The sequence below is a fragment of the Muntiacus reevesi genome, chromosome 1, assembly GCF_963930625.1.
Source record: "Muntiacus reevesi chromosome 1, mMunRee1.1, whole genome shotgun sequence".
Lineage (NCBI taxonomy): Eukaryota > Metazoa > Chordata > Mammalia > Artiodactyla > Cervidae > Muntiacus > Muntiacus reevesi.
Window position 1 is genome coordinate 76950140 of NC_089249.1, and position 15188 is coordinate 76965327.

The 15188-nt window shown below is 49.2% G+C and overlaps 2 protein-coding genes across 6 annotated transcripts; one reads left to right on the forward strand and one right to left on the reverse strand.

Annotated features, from left to right (window-relative positions):
* Positions 1-274: 274 nt before the first annotated feature.
* On the reverse strand, positions 275-7474 carry METTL25B (methyltransferase like 25B). Of its 3 annotated transcripts, XM_065901809.1 has the most exons (8): positions 6881-7471; positions 4230-4354; positions 3886-4078; positions 3348-3410; positions 2950-3093; positions 2008-2492; positions 1047-1231; positions 275-613 (listed from the first exon to the last, which is right to left on the reverse strand). In XM_065901809.1, exons 1-8 carry the CDS (start codon positions 6989-6991, stop codon positions 492-494), a joined length of 1428 nt encoding a protein of 475 aa, XP_065757881.1. In that variant the 5' UTR covers positions 6992-7471; the 3' UTR covers positions 275-491. The 3 variants fall into 3 exon arrangements, with proteins under 3 accessions (XP_065757881.1, XP_065757888.1, XP_065757897.1); XM_065901816.1 differs by lacking the exon at positions 3348-3410 and having other exon boundaries at positions 6881-7472; XM_065901825.1 differs by lacking the exons at positions 2950-3093; positions 3348-3410 and having other exon boundaries at positions 6881-7474.
* A 91-nt stretch (positions 7475-7565) lies between these two features.
* Positions 7566-12841, forward strand: ISG20L2 (interferon stimulated exonuclease gene 20 like 2). 3 transcript variants are annotated; one of them, XM_065901847.1, is made up of 4 exons: positions 7566-7705; positions 8306-9149; positions 10990-11190; positions 11914-12841. In XM_065901847.1, the coding sequence occupies exons 2-4, from the start codon at positions 8415-8417 to the stop codon at positions 12025-12027; spliced, it is 1050 nt and encodes a 349-aa protein (XP_065757919.1). In that variant the 5' UTR covers positions 7566-7705; positions 8306-8414; the 3' UTR covers positions 12028-12841. The 3 variants fall into 3 exon arrangements, with proteins under 3 accessions (XP_065757919.1, XP_065757928.1, XP_065757910.1); XM_065901856.1 differs by having other exon boundaries at positions 7568-7709; XM_065901838.1 differs by lacking the exon at positions 7566-7705 and having other exon boundaries at positions 7718-9149.
* The last annotated feature ends 2347 nt before the right edge of the window (positions 12842-15188 follow it).

Here is a 15188-nt window from a genome sequence, read left to right on the forward strand (position 1 = left end):
TGAGGGAGGGAGCGTCTGTCCTGGTGTCATGACAAAACCTGGATGGAAGTTAACAATCTTAAGGGGGTCCTCCCACAGGGCAGGGCCTGTAGATTTCTTGGATGGAGATCGAAGGGCGAGAGCTTCCCCTCACAGAGACCTCTGAATAACAGGACACTGCCTGTTAGGAAGACCGCAGGGACTGGGAGTATGAGACCTAAATTAGAACCTCAGCAGGATTCAGTAGGGAGGGTGCTGGTCTGTCCTTTATACCTAATAAAATGGTAGACAAGTACAGATTTCAGTTTTTTAATAAGTTGAAAATAAACTTCTGCATAACATTATATAACATACAGAGGGAGAGAAAGGGTATGACGCTGGTTTGTAAGGAACCCAGATGCCAGGGAGGATGCAGGATGCTGGTTCTCTGGCTGAGGAGGCGAAGACTGCCTCCCAGCGTGGTGCCTGGCAGTTTCAGATGGGGTCTGAGATGCGCCCTTCCTCTGTCTGTGTCAGCTGTCTTCAGTCTCCAGAAGAGAGAAGGCCTCACCTAGAGGCCCTTTGGTGGCCACCAGAACCAGGTTTCTTGGAGAGAGTTCGGGACTGAAGATGGGTAGGAGCTCAGCGTGGAAGCCTGTGAGAAAAGCAGGGCTCCTCAGGAGAGAAATGAAACAAACTCGTAGCCACTTCCTGCCTAACTTGTACACACAGCTCCTCTCCACATAGGAGAGGCCCAGGAGGATCTAAGGAAACCCCGCTTTCTACCAGGAACATGAGTGCCCGAGATGCTGACTTGGGAGGAGGCAAGCCTCAGCACATAGTAGGGATGCTGGCTTAAGATGCACCTCGGGGATGTATCACCTATCCTATGGTGATAGGCATCCAGATTCAGCAGGAATTTGCATGAACAGGCCCACCCTCCCCCTGTCTGATGCTGAAACAGCTGCTGGCCCTAGAATCACCATGGTGATGGGCCAAGTCCCAGCAGGTGTAGGGGCGGGGACCTGAAGGAGACCCCTAGAGCTCTAGCCCCTCTAGTCCTGGGTCCCTGGTGCGGCCCCCCTCACCCTGCTCCTGAAGGTAGAGCAGCCGGTCCAGTAGAATCAGAGTCTCCACCAGTGGGGCCAGCAGCAAGGCTAGGCTGAAGAAGGCCACCACACGGTTCTCCTGGGCTTGGTGAGCTCGAAGGGCAGCCACATTCAGTGGCAGGTGGGGGTCCAGCCCCACCCGCTGTAGCCCCCGCTGCACATATCTGTGGGGTCGGTGACAGACAGCACTCAGCTTAGAAAGTCACTCCTCCATTCAAACTGTCCGTTTCTAATTCAATTCCAGCTCTGCTTTTCTACCTTAAGGGCATTTAAAAGTATATATTTATTTGGCTGTGCTGGGTCTGGGTTGTGGCATGTGGGATCTAGTTTCCTGACCAGGGATCGAACCTGGGGCCCCTACATAGAAGCCACTGGAACACCAAAGAAGTCCCTTAAGATGCGTTTTTATTTACAGAGTTTTCTGGCTGTGAACTGTCCGTTCAATAGCAAATCAATCCAAAAATTTATTTTTAGACAAACCTGTCCAATTATTTGGGCTTCCCAGGTGGCGCTAGTGGTAAAGAACCCGCCTGCCAGTGCAGGAGACTAAGAGACGTGGGGTTCAATCCCTGAGTCAGGAAGATCCCCTGAAGGAAGGCATGGCAACCCACTCCAGTATTCTTGCCTGGAGAATCCCATGGACAGGAGCCTGGTGGGCTACAGTCCATAGCGTTGCAAAAAGTCAGACATGAGGCGACTTAGCGCGCACACATGTCCAATTATTTAGCCATATTTTTATCATTTCAAAAATTTGATAAAAGAGTGACAGCTACCTTTTAAAGAAAATGTGAAGCTGTCTCAGAACTCAGTCACTACCCCCTCCCCCAACCCAGCACATCTAGATTTTCTTTAGGACACGCTAACAAGTGAGGGTGGGAGGGGAATCATACCCCCAGTAGGTGATGCCCCCCGTCTCACCCCCCCAGGCCCCCAGCCTCACTCTTCAATCTTGAGCTCGTGGACCCTGGGAATGCCCTGCACGCCTGGCCGCCGGAGCTCAGGCTGGGCACACCGGATGACGGTCTCCAGTGCCGCGCGGTAGCAGTGGGTTCGGAGGCTGGGGCCTGCTTTTTGTAGCCGCTCAGCATATTCCTCCAGGGCGTGGCAGGCCCCCTCCCGAAGCCTGTAGGGCAGTTCACAGCCGGGCAGCCCAGCCACCCACTGACTGAGTGGGTAGCCGCCAGGGTCACTCAGCTTCATGTAGCAGCAGCCCACTGAAGCCAGGGCCACCACCTCGGGGCAGCGGGAGAAGTGCCTCAGCAAGGCGACACTCAGGTCCCCGCAGGCGTGGAGGCCCGTCAGCAGCAGGCGGGCCCCGCTCTGAGGTGAGGTCTCCAGTGGAAGCAGGAGCTCCTCGCACAGGGCCGTGGGGTCTACCCACCTAACCACGTGGTGTGGGGGGTGACGAGGGCCAGTGTGGACCACCTGTGGAGGTAGAACAGAGGCAGACGGGAGGTCTGTTTCCTGTCCTCACGCCACCTCAGGCCACAGGAAGGGATCTGTCCTGAGGTCCTTCCCAAGGAGGAAGGTGGGAAAGCAACTGGGGCAGAGGAAATGGGATAGATTCTGCGTCTGTCATTACTAACTGCAAATCTTTTCAGCTCTGAGTCCCAGCTTCCTCATTTGTAATGAGGCTGATACCTGATTGACCACTTTGTACAGGTGGCTGTGAGAAGGAAGAAAGCAGTGTAGAAAGCACTTTTTAACTAGAAAGTGCCTTTAAGATGAGGCTTTGGTGAAGGAGGGATCTTGGGAAAGAGGTAGCAGAAACAGACACCATCTCGAGCTGAGACACTTAAAAGAGAGAATTCAGCCTTGGTGCCTAGTTTCAGCCAAGTCGATCCTGCTCTCATGGTCCTGGCTGCAGGAAGGGCTGGTCTACCTTTGGGTTCCTCTTCTCCTCTTTCTCCAGAGTCTGTAGGAGCTCCTGGTCTAGGCGCTGGGCTCTCTCCACCAGTCTCTGATCCCCTTCAATGCTCTTTACCGTCAGCCCCAGCCCCAGGGACATGAAGCGGGAGAGATGGCCCTGGAGTCAAGAGAAGGGGGGTAAAGAGCCCTGTTCAGGGCCCCCTACACAGTCCCCACGCCTACCTATGGTTTGGACACTTGGGTACCAGGCCCCCAGAGGCTTAAATTCTGCGCAGCTTACTTCCTGCGCTCCTTATTACCTGCCCCTCTGGGCATGTGGCCTGATAACCCGCCTTCTAGTTGTTCTATCCCCATGACAAAAAAAAAAAAAAACACAAAAAACAAAAGCAGATTATTATGAGTCTGGCTCACCTGGCCTGAGCCTACATCCACAACCTGGGTGCAGCCTGTGAGGTCACTCAGCTTCTTCACCAACTGAAAGGAGAGGGAACAAAGGTCCCCTGGCCATTGGGTGTTGGCTCCCAGGACAAACACTCATAATGAGAGCGGAGAGGAGCTAAGGATGGCAGGGGAAGATGGGTAGGGGGTGCCATGGAGGAGACAAGAGACATGGAGACCTAAATAGGGTGTGCTGACCCCCTGGCTCAGGCTACTGTCTTTGCTCCTCTCAGGACAGTGATTCAGTCCCCACAGAACAAGAGCCCTGCTGTGACGCCATGAGCAGATTGTGAAGATTATCAGAACAAGAATAAGACAGTGATTCAACTATAGCCACCAACCAACCCAGCAAAAGGATGAAGATAGGATTATAGTATACTTGCCAAGGAAGGGACCTTCTAGGGCCTCTGGTCCTATAGGTGATAAAAGGTGCCCAAAACCTTAGTAACCCCTAGGCTTAAGGAGTCCCCAAGGCCCCCAGATACCACCTGTACCCCAGCCATCTCCTCACCTCTCCCAGCCTCCGAATCTCATGCTGTTTCTTGGGCCTGACATGTTTCCGGAATGGAGCTGTCAGCCGGGAACTCTGGCTGGGATTCTCCAGGAACTCTGAGGGGGTCTGAAACCCAGGCGTCCGGGTAAAGGCCAGGGCATAGGCTGTGGACTTCAGGGCCAGCAGGGTGAGTGGCCACACCGACCTGTACCTGAGATAGCCCGCCCAGGCCCCCTGTGAATAGTCCCATTGCATCCTGAGTGTGCCAGCTTACAACCCAGGAAGCCCTTGTGAGACTGAGCAATGGCTCCCTGCAGGGCTCGGCTCCGAGTCCCCCAGCACAGGGTCCCTCTTGCCCATACCTGGCCACTTCCCCTTCTCTGGGCATCCCCAGCAGCAGCGTGGCCAGCTGTGGCGGGTTCAGTCCATCCAGTGCTTCCTGCCACGAGCAAGGGAGTGTGCCCCACAGGTTGTCTGTGAAAAATTCCTGTAGGGGAAAGGGAGAAGCAATCAACAGGCTACTTCCCCTCCCATTCTTCCCTACCCATACAACACATGGCCACCAGCTACTAGCAGGAACCTCTCCTCGTTGGGAGTTACTTCTCTGAAGTCTGCTCTAACCTTCCCCTCCTTCCTGACCCAAACTGCATTCTGGACACACTTCTTTTAGAAATGTCCCTCTTATTTATATGCGTGTCCTCCACTCAACTGAACTTAGGGGCGTGTATGGTGGCTTTGCACCTGCCTCCTTAACACAGCAGTGACTAACACACTATTAGTATGTTACCATCTAGTAACCTACTGTTACATGCGCCAGACACCATAGATGCCAGACATTATATATGCCAAAATGTTTGTTTTTGTTTTTATTTTTGGACACCACATGTGACATGTGGGATCCTAGTTCCCTGACCAGGGGCCCAACCTGGGCTCTCTGCAGTGAAAACGCCACTAACCACTGGACCACCAGGGCTTCCCTGGCAGAATGTATTTTTATTCATTTATTTGTTCAACCCAAATTCTGGAGCTTTGCTTAGGCATCAAGTTCTGTCCTAAGCTCAGGGGATACAAACAATGAAACAGACAGACAAGATCCCTGCATTGCAGAGTTTACATTGAAAGAAATTATTTCAAGTAACATCAAGTGCCACGCAGACAATAAAACACAAATGAGACAGTAACATAATGGAGAGTTTGAGAGTGTACTCTTAGAGTAATACAGCAGAAGTGAAACACTGCTTGCATTGGTTGCCCAGAGGCAGGGGTGGGGGTAAGTAAAATAGGTGAGGAGGGTCAAAAATGTCTAGTTACAATGTAAATGTCATGGAGATGTCCAGTATGGTGACTGTTGTAAATAATACTCTATTGTATGTCTGAAAGTTGCTGAGAGTAGATCTTAAAAGTTCTCATCATAAGAAAAAAATTAACTATGTACAGTGATGGATATTAACTGATGCAAGAGATGGTTAGATAGCATCACTGAGTCAACACATGAATTTGAACAAACTCTGGGAGACAGTGGTGGACAGGGAAGCCTGGTGTGCTGCAGTCCATGGGGTCACAAAGAGTCAGACATAACTTAGCCACTGAACAACAATTATTTCATAATATATACAAATAGGAATCATTACGTTACACACCTAAAACTAAAATGTTACATGTCAATTTTATCTCAACTTTTAAAAATTCAGGTAGTAGCAAACACAGAATATTTTTAATATGCCAGATACTGTCTGAAACATTTTATATATGTTAATGCATTTCATTAATCTGTCCAAGTCAAGAAGCGAGTAAGTAGTACAGCTGGAATCTGAAACCAATTCAACCCTAGAGTTTTGCTCTTAACCACCCTACTCAATTGCCTTTCTATTGAGAAAAAACATTCCAGGCAGATCAGTAAGTGCAAAGGCCCTGATCAGGCCAGTGTAGATGTAGTATAGTGAATGTGGGAGAGAATGAAATGTGATCCAGTTTAAAAGGGAGCTTGTAGGTAATTGTAGTTACCACTACCTATACTTAGGATCCAGGCAAGAATACTGGAATGGGTTGCCATTTCCTACTCCAGGGGATCTTGTCAACCCAGGAATTGAACCCATGTCTCTTGGGTCTCCTGCATTGGCAGGCAAATTCTTTACCACTAGCGCCACCTGGGAAATCCCAGAGTACCTAGGAAGCCAGAAATGTCATGATCCGATTTACATTTTTAGAACAGTCTGCCTGTTTTGTGAAGAACTGGGTATGGAAGGGAGGAAGCAAATACAGAAATCAGTTAGGAAGTAGACCAGAAGAGAGATGATGTTGGCTTGGCCTAGGGTGGTATCAGTGTCAATGGAGACACATGGGTGAATTTGGTATCTATTCTGGAGGTTGAATCCACAGACTTGTTGAAAGAGCTGAATCAGAAAAAGCTCAATCAAGGATGGCTTCTGGGTTTGGGAAGTGAATAATTCAGTGGATGCTGGTGGCATTTATACATCATCTCATTTATTCTTCACAATGATCCTTCAAAACGGGATCCATTTTGCAGCTGAGGACCTGGGGCTAGGAGGAATTTTTTTTTTTTATGCCTAATGTTAACACGATAGGGAAGGCGGGATTCTAGTCGGATTCTGTCAACTTCCAAGTTGGAACTGTCCATTACACGGAAAAACCAGGAATTTATTCAAAACCTGAATGAACGAACATGTGTGTTCTTGAAAACAGCTCACATGTTCCTGGGATAGTTCAACACTGCCGCAGCAGCATGGCTCAAATGTCCATGCGCTTTATTACTCTGGACACCAGAAAGTTAGAAAAACACCCTAGATGCTAGAAATATTAATATTTAGGTAATCAGGGAAAAAAAAGAATCGGGCGTTTTGCCCAGCTTTAACCCCTTCTTGTACAGACAAAAGACTGAAAAAACCTATTAGAAAAAAAGATCAGACGCTAACTCTCCAGATTCTCCCCTAGTCGTGGCTAGGTAGCCAATCACACAACCAGGAGCACCCCACCCACATCCCTGTGGCCTCACGATGATGTAGGCGTCCAGGATGGAACGGTAGAGCGTCACGACCCGGGTGAGGTTCACCGCTAGCTGTCTCCTCTCTTCGTGAGAGAGGCGCCGGGCGGAGACCCCGGGCATTCCGGGGCCCAGACGGTGGCGCGGGGAGCGAGAAAGCAATGAGGAGAGAACCAGGGTTAGGACCACGCGGGTCCGGGATCCCGGTCGGGTTCAGCACTTCGGGTGGTCTCAGAAGAAAAAATGTTGGGAATCTGGTCCCCGATGTTGCCTTTCCGGGATTCCAGGCTGGGGTTGAAGACTTCAGGCGCGCTCCTGACGTCACAGGTCGCGGCGTCCCACTGCCGCAAGGTGTCTACGTCTGAGACTAGCGGGGCGGGGGTGCCAGCGCAGTGACGCCATAGAGGCGTGGCGCAGTGCCCAGCTCACGAATAGGGGCGGGCCATGTTCCAGGTCCCGCCTCCAGATCCCGCCCCTTCCCGTACACTTCTCTCCTCTCCGGAAGTGAGGCCGGGGTGGGGTGTCAGGCGCGTTGCAGTTCCCGTTTGTCACGGCTTCCCCACACCTTCGAGTTGTACCTCCACGGGGCTAGAGGGGCCGGGGAGCGCATCCCGCCCCCGCCCCCACCCACACCGCCCCCTCCTCCGCCGCCACTGCCGCTGCCCACACACTCAGAATCCCTGGCCTCGCTCCCGGAGGCAGGGGCCGTGCGGGTACGCGGGCGCCGGCCTCCGGCGCGTTCCAACCCGCGGGCCTGCCGGCCCGGGCATCGCCGACGCGCGCCAATTTCCGCATCCGGCTCCTGGCGCTTCCGGTCTTAGCGGGCCCATCTAGGAGGTAGGTGAGTGAGCGTGCGAGGCTGGCTCCGCGGCGTGGATGGCAGAAGTGTGCAGTCCCTTAGACTCGGTTCCTTCCCCTCCCAATGTGTGTTGTCAAAAGTCCTTTCGTGAGACAAAGATTTGAGTGAGATGCATGTGGAGATTTCCCCCACCTGGAAACGAGGGAGATGAGTGCCTGAATTTGTATCTCTACTCGTGGGATCCGCGTGGGGATGCTAGGGTAATCCAGAGGTCAACTTTGCCAAACCTGTCACTGCCTTTGAGCATAGTTAGACGTTCCCTCCCTAGGCAGATGATGGAGTTCACCTATTCTGGCGTTGTAGATCGCAGTTACAGCTAGTTGGCCCTATGGCCCCCTAAGTTTACAAATGAGACTGAGATCTAGAGAGGAGACATGGCCTTCCTAATACCATACAGCTGGTGAATTGTGGAGCTTTCTAGAATCCAGGCTTCCTGGTTCAGAATGAAGTTCTCCTTCTGTCATTTAACATTTGAGAGGTTACTCTGATGTCTTTCCTCTCTCTTAAGTCCTGCAAAGATGGGTCTTATTGATTCCCAAGTCTATGGGCTCTGTTATCAGGATCACTCTCTTCCCTAGGGTATGCTGCAAACCTCTAGATGCTGGTCTGTGGGATTCAGCAGATGAGTCTTCTATCCTTCTCTCATCTGTAAGCTGTTCTTCCCAACTGTTCTCTCAACATCCAGTGATGTCTACCTTACTCCTCAATCTGGATTTTGGCGAGCCTCCCCCCAAAAAGGCATTAGAGGGAAATGCCAAGCACCGAAAATTTGTCAAGAAGCGGCGACTCTTGGAACGGAAAGGCTTCCTCAATAAGAAGAAGCAGCCCCCTAGCAAGGTGCCTAAGTTGCACTCAGAACCTTCAAAGAAAGGGGAAGCTCCCAGGGTAGATGGCACTTGGAAGGCCGCTCCCCTTCCAAAGAAGAAGACAACAGCTGCCTCCAGCAGTGGGTCAGAGCAGTCCCTGGACAAGAAAACTGCAGTGCCTTGGCTGACCCCTGCACCTTCACAGAAGGCTGGTTCTGTTGTGGCTAAAGTAGATTTGCTGGGGGAGTTCCAGAGCGCCCTACCAAAGATTAAGAGCCACCCAACTCACCCCCAGAAGAAGGGCTCCCAGAAGAATCCTCCACCTAAGAATGGCCCACAGAACTCCACCCAAACACATTCAGAGAGTAAATACTCTGGGGCATCCCAGAAGATACCAGGGAAGATGGTGGCAATTGACTGTGAGATGGTGGGTACTGGACCCAAGGGGCATGTCAGTTCCTTGGCTCGATGTAGCATTGTCAGCTACGATGGAGATGTGCTTTATGATGAGTACATCCTCCCCCCCTGCCACATTGTGGACTACCGCACCAGATGGAGTGGCATCCGGAAGCAGCACATGGTAAATGCTACACCCTTCAAGATTGCTCGGAACCAGGTAAGAGGCATGAGGGATGGTGGTAGCATCGAAGCAGACGGGCAAAGTCCAAATCATTTTTCAGCACAGGATATCACTCTGGGAAGGCCCCAAAGGATTGTGGAGGGAGGGTTGGAGTGTATGGAGTAGCAGATAAAAGAAAGCTTTTCTTTTGGGATGAAGAGTGGTAAGAACCTGGAAACTTACAAGTAGCTGATGTAATAAACTGTATTAGATCTGTTTTAGATCCCAAGTGGAATCCTCATCTGAATAATTGGGACTCTGCTAGAAAAAGAGCAACCTGTGATGGACAGAGTAGCAGGCATGAGTGCCAGGGGGAAAGGGCTCAATCTGAGAATACCTTGTAGAGGTGGGGCTAGGGTTGAGAACAGAGGTGGAGAGCGCTTCCCGAGCAGGAAGTGGCCCGTGGCAGTGTGGAAAGTTGGTGGATAACTGGAACAGGCAGCCTGCAATGAAGGGGGTAAAAGACACAGGGCTGATATGTTGGGGTTCTCATCTCATTCACTGAGCAATCTTAGCCACTGTAAGCTCTATGCTGAAAACTGGAGGCACGCTGAATGAACAGGAAAGGAGGATGAGCTAATAGAGGGGAAGGGGAAAGGAGCCTGCTGGTCTTGGAAGGCCTCCAGAGGGCACCCTTGGTCCACTTTGTAATTTCAGCTCCACGTTCCTTGTCTTGTCTAGACACACTGTTCCAGTAATTTCTCATATGCCAGAGCAGTCAGTTGGAGGAATTTCATCAGAGGTAGAACAACTGGATTTTAGAAAGGACATGAAGAGTTGAAGAACATCCTGTGCACCCTCAGGGGCATAGCTGAGCAGAGGCTCAGGAGAGTCAGGAGATAGGGTGGGTCTGAAACAGCACATCCACTTAGCTTTAATGAAGGCTGTGTGTTGAAATTAATGCGAAGTAAAGGTGTTAGTGGTCAGTAAACTGTAGGGGCAACTAAATACCAAATTGATTAGACTATATCTGGTTTTCATCATAAAAATCACTGCCCAAGCTGGGGTGTGAGAATAAGGTACATTCAGATGAGTCTGTACCCTTCCAAGGGGTCCCATTGGGAGGCCAAGCATTGATTCCAGGCCTGTTAACTCTTTCGCAATCTGTTTGGAACCCCATTTTGGTAATGGCCCTCAGAGTTCATGGCATATTCTTTAGTTGTCCTCATTGGAAGTGTGTCTTTTTCTTTTTTAGGGGGTGGGGCATACCTCGAGGCTTGTGAGATCTTTGTTCTGGAACCAGGGATCAAACCTGGTCCCCCTGGCAGGGAGAGTGCTGAGTCCTAACCACTGGACTGCCGATTCTTAATTCCCAATTTTTAATTTTTTATAGCTTGTAGGCCCTCTGAGAGTCTGATGAAAGCCATCAATTCCCTCCCAAAAAACAAACACAGAAACATATGCATATCAATTTGCATATAATTTGGGGCTTCCATTACCTCCCTGAAGCCCATCTTTACAGTATTTGTCCCAGCCTGTATCTAAGGCCACTGTAACAATTATCATGGTTAAAGAACCTCAGGTATCAAGCCAGGACTGAACTAGGTAATTACATGAACATCACATTGAGGTAGAAATTAATGCAACGATAAGGAACCACTGGCTAGGTACATCCAAACAGGGTTACAGCATAAGAAATGCTTACTTTTACTTCGGGGAGAGGAGATGGATTTCAGGTGAAAGAAAACTTGTGGGAGAAGGCATTTCGAGGATGAGGCAGGTGAGCAAGTGGTGAAAAGAGCCTAGAAAGACTTACAGCTATGTTGGGCTTTTAAAATGCAGAGACTGCATCTATGAATCATGCTCCTCACCACCTCCTCTTCCATGTCTGTTTCAGATCTTGAAGATTCTTACAGGGAAGATAGTGGTGGGGCATGCCATCCACAACGACTTCAAAGCCCTTCAGTACATTCATCCCAAGTCCCTTACCCGAGACACCTCTCATATCCCCCTCCTCAACCGTAAGGCTGACTGCCCAGAGAATGCCACCATGTCTCTGAAGAGTCTCACCAAGAAGCTGTTGAACCGGGACATCCAGGTAGCGTCTCCCCAAATGCTGCCAGACCCCTGGCTTGGACAGGAAAGGCCCGCCTGCTGCCTGTCTCCAGGCTCTGACACTCAGATTCCTCTGATTGTAGAGCGATCCAAGGGGAGATGCTCTGATGGGAAGAGCTTTGGGCAGAGAGGTCTGTCTCTACTTAGGGATAATAGTTCTTGTTTCCTACCTCCCAGAGTGTTCCACAGGGTACTTGAAAAAGGAAACAAGCCTGAAAGTGGGGCTAAAGCCCTAAGTAAGAAAAGTGGGAAGTAGGTAGTTGTGGTGGCCTAAATTACCAGATAGTGGCTTCAAGGGCCTCTTATGTATTTCATATGTTTGACAGTCAAAGAGGGAGTGGTCTGCCTGGCATGAGGGTATAGACACATGTCATTCATAGATTACTTAAGGAACTAGGGAAGATGGAAGACTCAGAAGGTCTGTCTATGATCTGGTCTGTTCTGCTTTTCCAGAAGAGTGTAGAACAACATGGTGTGTACTTGTGGGCACAGAAAGGGCTGAGGCAGACAGTAGTATAGGAGTTGGACCCCTGAAATTAGATGAGTGGGGCCCCACCAGAGGTCTGCCTTTGTCGCCTGCTAACTGCAGAAGCAGCAGCATCATTGAGGTTGGAGAGAACCAGTTGGGAAGGGAGGAAACAGTCTCTTGTAGCCTCATGATCTGGTCTCTTATAGCCTCATGATCTTTTCTTCCTCCCTTGTTCAGGCTGGGAAAAGCGGACATTCCTCAGTGGAAGATGCTCAGGCCACCATGGAGCTGTACAAGTTGGTTGAAGTTGAATGGGAACAACACCTGGCCCAGAATCCCCCTAAAGACTAGTACCAGTGGGGACACTGGTGATGCGGGCAGGCAGAAACAGCATCACGCCCGGGAGAGCAGGGCAGCGGGCCAATGGACAGCTCCATCAGCCCCACACCTTTGGAAGCTAGGGTTTCTGGGGAGAGGGAGGCTACACCCCAGACTTAACATCCATTGAAATTTCATTTCAGGTGTTCTGTTGTGTGTCTGGTTAACCGTTCCATGGAAGGAGGATGCCTCCATGTCAGAACCCGGCCCTAGGCCGTTTACCTCTTAAATGGTGCTAACCATGTGTTTCAAGGTGCTTTGCTTCTGGGAAAGTCTTTTGACTTTCAAAGGGCACGGCAAACCGGGAAATGTCTTTTCCCAAACTGCCTTATCACCCGGGTGGTCATGTGTCTCATTTTATGCCTTTCCTTTCAAGCAATTAACAGCACCCTCTTTCACTCTCAGAAGTATCCTTTTGGATGATAATTTGTGTGATCACAATGCATTTCTCAGACTCTGCTTTCTGCTCAGAGTCTACATCTGGTTTGTGTTGGGATATATCCACCTGCTCTTTCCACCTTGAATTCCAGAGGAGCCATTCCTGGTGAGGTTTAGTTCTCCTTAGGGTTATGGGCAGTAGAGGTAAGAGAAGACTTGGAAATCAGTTTTTCTGATTTAGGAAAGCAGTCTCCTAAAGTGATAGAGAAATTTATTTAATTTAAACCCTGCTTGCTAGGTTAAAGAAGAATTATAAAGTGTTTCAATGAATTTTAGTCTTTTACTTTGCTAAACCAAGGCTCTGAAAACACAAATTATTCCCTTGATAAATTTTTTTATAAAGGAAAAACAGTTGTGTGGTGTTTTCTTTATAACTTCACTTTAAATAACTGTGTCACAGACTCCTTAGAGCTGTAATTCTGCTAGGGGGGTTAGGGTCTCTGTGGATGACACTGAATGGACCCTGGTTTGCTGGAAGTCATCAAGAAGCGCTAACCAAGCCTTTGTATGTAACCCATGTGCTCTGCTGCCTTCTCGTCCCTACCACTAATCAACACGCACACCTAAAATGACACTTCAAGCCTCGCAAACACCCTCACACAGGGTATGTGACCAGGAGGGTGACTCAGAGTGGGCGTGTGGGAGGGATGCAGCAGGGGAGAAGGTGCTCGGTGACGCCAGCCTGGTTGCTCCTGCCAGCTCTTCCTTGGTGGTACACACCCTGATGTTGGGAAAGTGAGTCACAGGTCTGACCTTGTGGCTGGGATCACTGTCTGCGCTCTGTCTTGAGAGAATGCAGACTCCGTGTATACACCGAGACTCATGCCCTCTTGAGTGGCTATTTTGGCTCCAGAGGCCAGAGTCACAGTGTGGCTGCCTCGAGAAGGGAATTTGCTGCAGCCAGATGAGACCTCGGACGTGGTCTTGCTGCTGTGTCCTGCACTGCGGCATCTGCTTGAACGGGCAGCTGTTCAGCTCTGAGCAAGTTGGTTCCTGTTGAACCCAACATAAGCAATGTCCATGACACTTCACAAAGAGGCGCTAGGCGTTCTCACACACCTCTAAGTGGGAATAATGTAGGAAGGCCACACCAAAAACTGGGGTTACAAGTCTTAATTGAAATGAAGGTGAGTCTTAATTACATTGCAATCAGGAAACTGGAAACTAAGTGGAAAATTCTCCTTTGAGTTCAGGCTTTAGGGTACCTGGCTTTGTAATTTATTTTATGACGTATACTGTTGATTTACAATATTGTTTCTGATGTACAACAAAGTGACTCAGTTATACCTAACAATCATATAGTCTTTTTCATGTTGTTTTCCATTGTGATTTATCATATGTTGAATATAGCTCCCTGTGCTATATAGTAGGACCTTGTTTGTTCATTCTATATAGAATAGTTTGCATCTGCTAACCCCACACTCCCAATCCATCCCTCCCCACCTCCCTCCTTGGCAACCACATATCTGTTCTCTGTGAGTCTGTTTCTGTTTCACAGATAAGTTCATTTGTGTCATATTTTAGATTCCACATATAAGTGATACCATATGGTATTTGTCTTTCTCTTATTGACTTACTTCACTTAGTATGATAATCTCTAGTTGCAGTTGGCTTTTATGCTCTACTTCACCCCCCACCCCCCCGCCCCCACTCAGCCACCCTCAGTCCAGCATTGGGAACTTTTGCTCACCAAAAGGAACCTGGAGACCAGAGGACCTTGCAACCATTTTCTTACTCTTTTCTTACTCTTTTCTCATATCATACTTCCTGGTCAGAGCCCAACTCACCCTGTAGGGTGCCTGGGGATCCTTGTACTTTAATCCCCTTCTTTCTCTGCCCCTTTGTTCGCAGGCTTCATCCAGTTGATGACAGATAAGCCCCATTGCAGATTGCTACCTAAATACCAATCAGCAAGTCCTGGTTTGCCTTAGGTTTGAGGCCCTTTATAGTGGAGCATATGCACAATAAAACAAATGTTCTTGTGATAATACTGTTTCCATGTCTTGGTATTTTCTAATGCTGAACCCCCTTCTGCGGGTGAGAATGATAAAGGGCAAAAGAGTGTGAGAAGTATATCCTGCCAAACATACTGATCTTTTAAAATTTCATATAGTAAAGTGATTCTTGGAAGGGGAAGTGTATTTTGAAATTTCAGGTCATAGTGCTGCCATTCTCTCACCCTTAAAAACCACTGATTGAGGGAATTCCTTGGGAATCCAGTGGTTAGTACTCCATAGTCTCACTGTAGAGGGCCCAGGTTCAATCCCAGGTCAGGGAACTAAGATCCCACAAGCCATGTGGTACAGCCAAAAAAAAAAAAAACTGATTGAATCAAGACTCTTAACAAGGAATCATTTGATTCCTAGTTTAACAGATGATTACAGCTGACAGTAGGAAAGGTGAACAGTACTATAATTATGAACTTGCCCCAAGGCACATTAGCCCAAGTCCAAGTTTAGAGACACAAATTCCCGTGTGTGCAAGTGCGCTATGCCAAGTGCATTTATGAATATCCTGCATTACAGTCTGTGTATTGTTCACAGTGCACTTTGGTTTACTCCGTAACATAGGGCAAGTCCACCAAACAGTTGATAGCAGAACAGCATTTTATTGCTGTGTAGATCCTAGGCATCAATTTTGATTTTGCCACTTACTCCATTTGTGCTGGTAAGTCAGTTTGCTTCTTGGGAGCCTCA